The sequence below is a fragment of the Phytophthora parasitica genome (assembly GCF_000247585.1).
Source record: "Phytophthora parasitica INRA-310 unplaced genomic scaffold supercont2.119, whole genome shotgun sequence".
NCBI classification, from domain to species: Eukaryota; Oomycota; class Peronosporomycetes; order Peronosporales; family Peronosporaceae; genus Phytophthora; species Phytophthora nicotianae.
Window position 1 is genome coordinate 61498 of NW_008649105.1, and position 1940 is coordinate 63437.

Genomic DNA, 1940 nt, shown 5'->3' on the forward strand with positions numbered 1-1940 from the left:
CCAAGCAAGGCCTTGGGGATAAGTCTGCGGGCCGTCCATGACTCTAAAGCGCCACTACCGTCTTACCCCGCATAAAGCGCATGGGCGCTCTATTAGAATACAGCACACGATGAGTGCAGTATTCGTTTTGAGCGCCTAGGCGGTATACAACGAACAAACACGTTAAGTTTGCAGAACGCACCACTGGAATGATAAAACTCAATATTCAAATGGAAAGCTACGATTTTACATAATATTGCAGCCATTTGAAAGCATTAATATGTTTATAAACAACTTCAACTGCAACATGCTGACGGCTCAACTGGTATGGGCATGGATTGGTATGCCACTGGTCCATGGTTCGATCCCGTCGTGTCAATTGAGGGCCCATTATGGGAAGAGGGCCGTCGCGAGTCAATACTCGTTAATGCTCCGCACAAAAAAGGTATAAAAAGCTTGTCCATTTCCATCGCATCTAAACAAATACTAACATTCTTTTTCTTATTATAAAAGTACTTGAAGTACGTTTTTATTGTGTTGGCTATCTATCTACAACACATATCCGTCCACCTTAACCGCAAAATATCCTCCACCACGCACGAGGATAACGTCCTTGGTCGCATTTTCCGCATGATAGGTGAAGCACGAGGTAAGCCGGCTTCCATCGTCAACGGCCTTGAGAGTAATGTTCCATCCATGCATCTTGGAGGCTGCATAAATTTCGAGCTCAGCAGGAATTGCTCTGCCTTCCCTCACATCGGCCAGATTTTCGTCGTCCAACAGTCCATCCAAGTCACCCAGTGTAGCCATGTAGTTTGTCAGGGTCATTGCATACTCGTACACCGAGATGTCAAGCCCATGAACAAAGCAGCAAAACAGGCTTCTTCTCTCGTCGACTGGTATGTACCAATCAGGAGCGGAGAATCGAACCAGCTCTCGTGTAGCGCCGTCACTGATGAGGTGCTGGTAGGCCGCATGCCACGTATTTATGTTGAAGTCAGTCCTCAGAATGTCTTTCAGTGGCGCGTGCAGCTTGTCCATTTCGAATTCCTCCTTCGCAACCAATTCGCACAACGTGAAGGCCTTCTTCACATCCTCTGCAGTCTTCGACGCGACCCAATCAAGTGTTCATTGTGCCACCGCATTGTACCGGGGGACCTTCCAGTTTCCAGCCTTGGTCTGCAGGAACGGATCTTGTAGCGCTCTGCCAATGTAGTCGTCGTACTTAGAGCGGTAGAACTCCTGGTAGCTACGGTTTACAGCAACATCCAAGGGCTGTAACAGGTTGGTGAGGTTTGGGGGTACAATCAACACGAAGACATTGTAGCGCTCCAAGCGCTTGGACTCTGCCAGCTTCACGTGGCAACCGTACGAGTCGATCAGATAAAGAACGGGCTCTCTATAGAGCTGAGTCTCCATATGCGCACAGATGACAGACTCCGCATGAGCCAGAAGCAAGTCGTCGTTCCACATTCCGGTCCGATTAACGTCAACCAAGACACCCTACGGGCACTTCGGCTTGTTTTTTAGCTTAGCGAAACAGGAGGTGTGGCTTCAAAAATTCCTCCTCGCCCGTAATAGCAAACGCTGCCGTGAAACGCTTGTGACTTGATCCTCCTTTGCGTAGTAAAACCTCGCGCGAACCACGCGTTGTGATCGTAGACTTGGGCTCGGTTTCGAAGTACTGAGGCACCTGGTCCATGTTGATGATGGTTTTCGGCTTGATGCCATGCTTGGTGATCAGGTACTGGGCGCGTTGGATAAACCCACGGCAAATATCCGGCGCGTCCACTGGTAACGATCTTGTCGTGGTCTGCCTGCGAGAGACCAAGTTTCGACGGGTTTTGAAGCGTGCCAGCCAACCAGACGACGCCTCAAACCCCGTTGCGTCGGCACCATACAACTGACGGTAGATGTTTTTGGCATTGAAGACGTATATACGAGTCTATGACACGCAGTCC

General features: G+C 49.5%; 1 protein-coding gene across 1 annotated transcript in view; it reads right to left on the bottom strand.

The window, feature by feature from the left end:
- Positions 1–1510: 1510 nt before the first annotated feature.
- Positions 1511–1940, bottom strand: part of PPTG_19456 (hypothetical protein) — a gene marked incomplete at its 3' end in the record, with an annotated part of 4656 nt that continues 4226 nt past the window's right edge. Inside the window, exon 2 of the mRNA XM_008917858.1 lies at positions 1511–1924. Within this exon, the coding sequence (XP_008916106.1) occupies positions 1511–1924 (414 nt within the window). The remainder of the gene's footprint in view (positions 1925–1940) is intronic.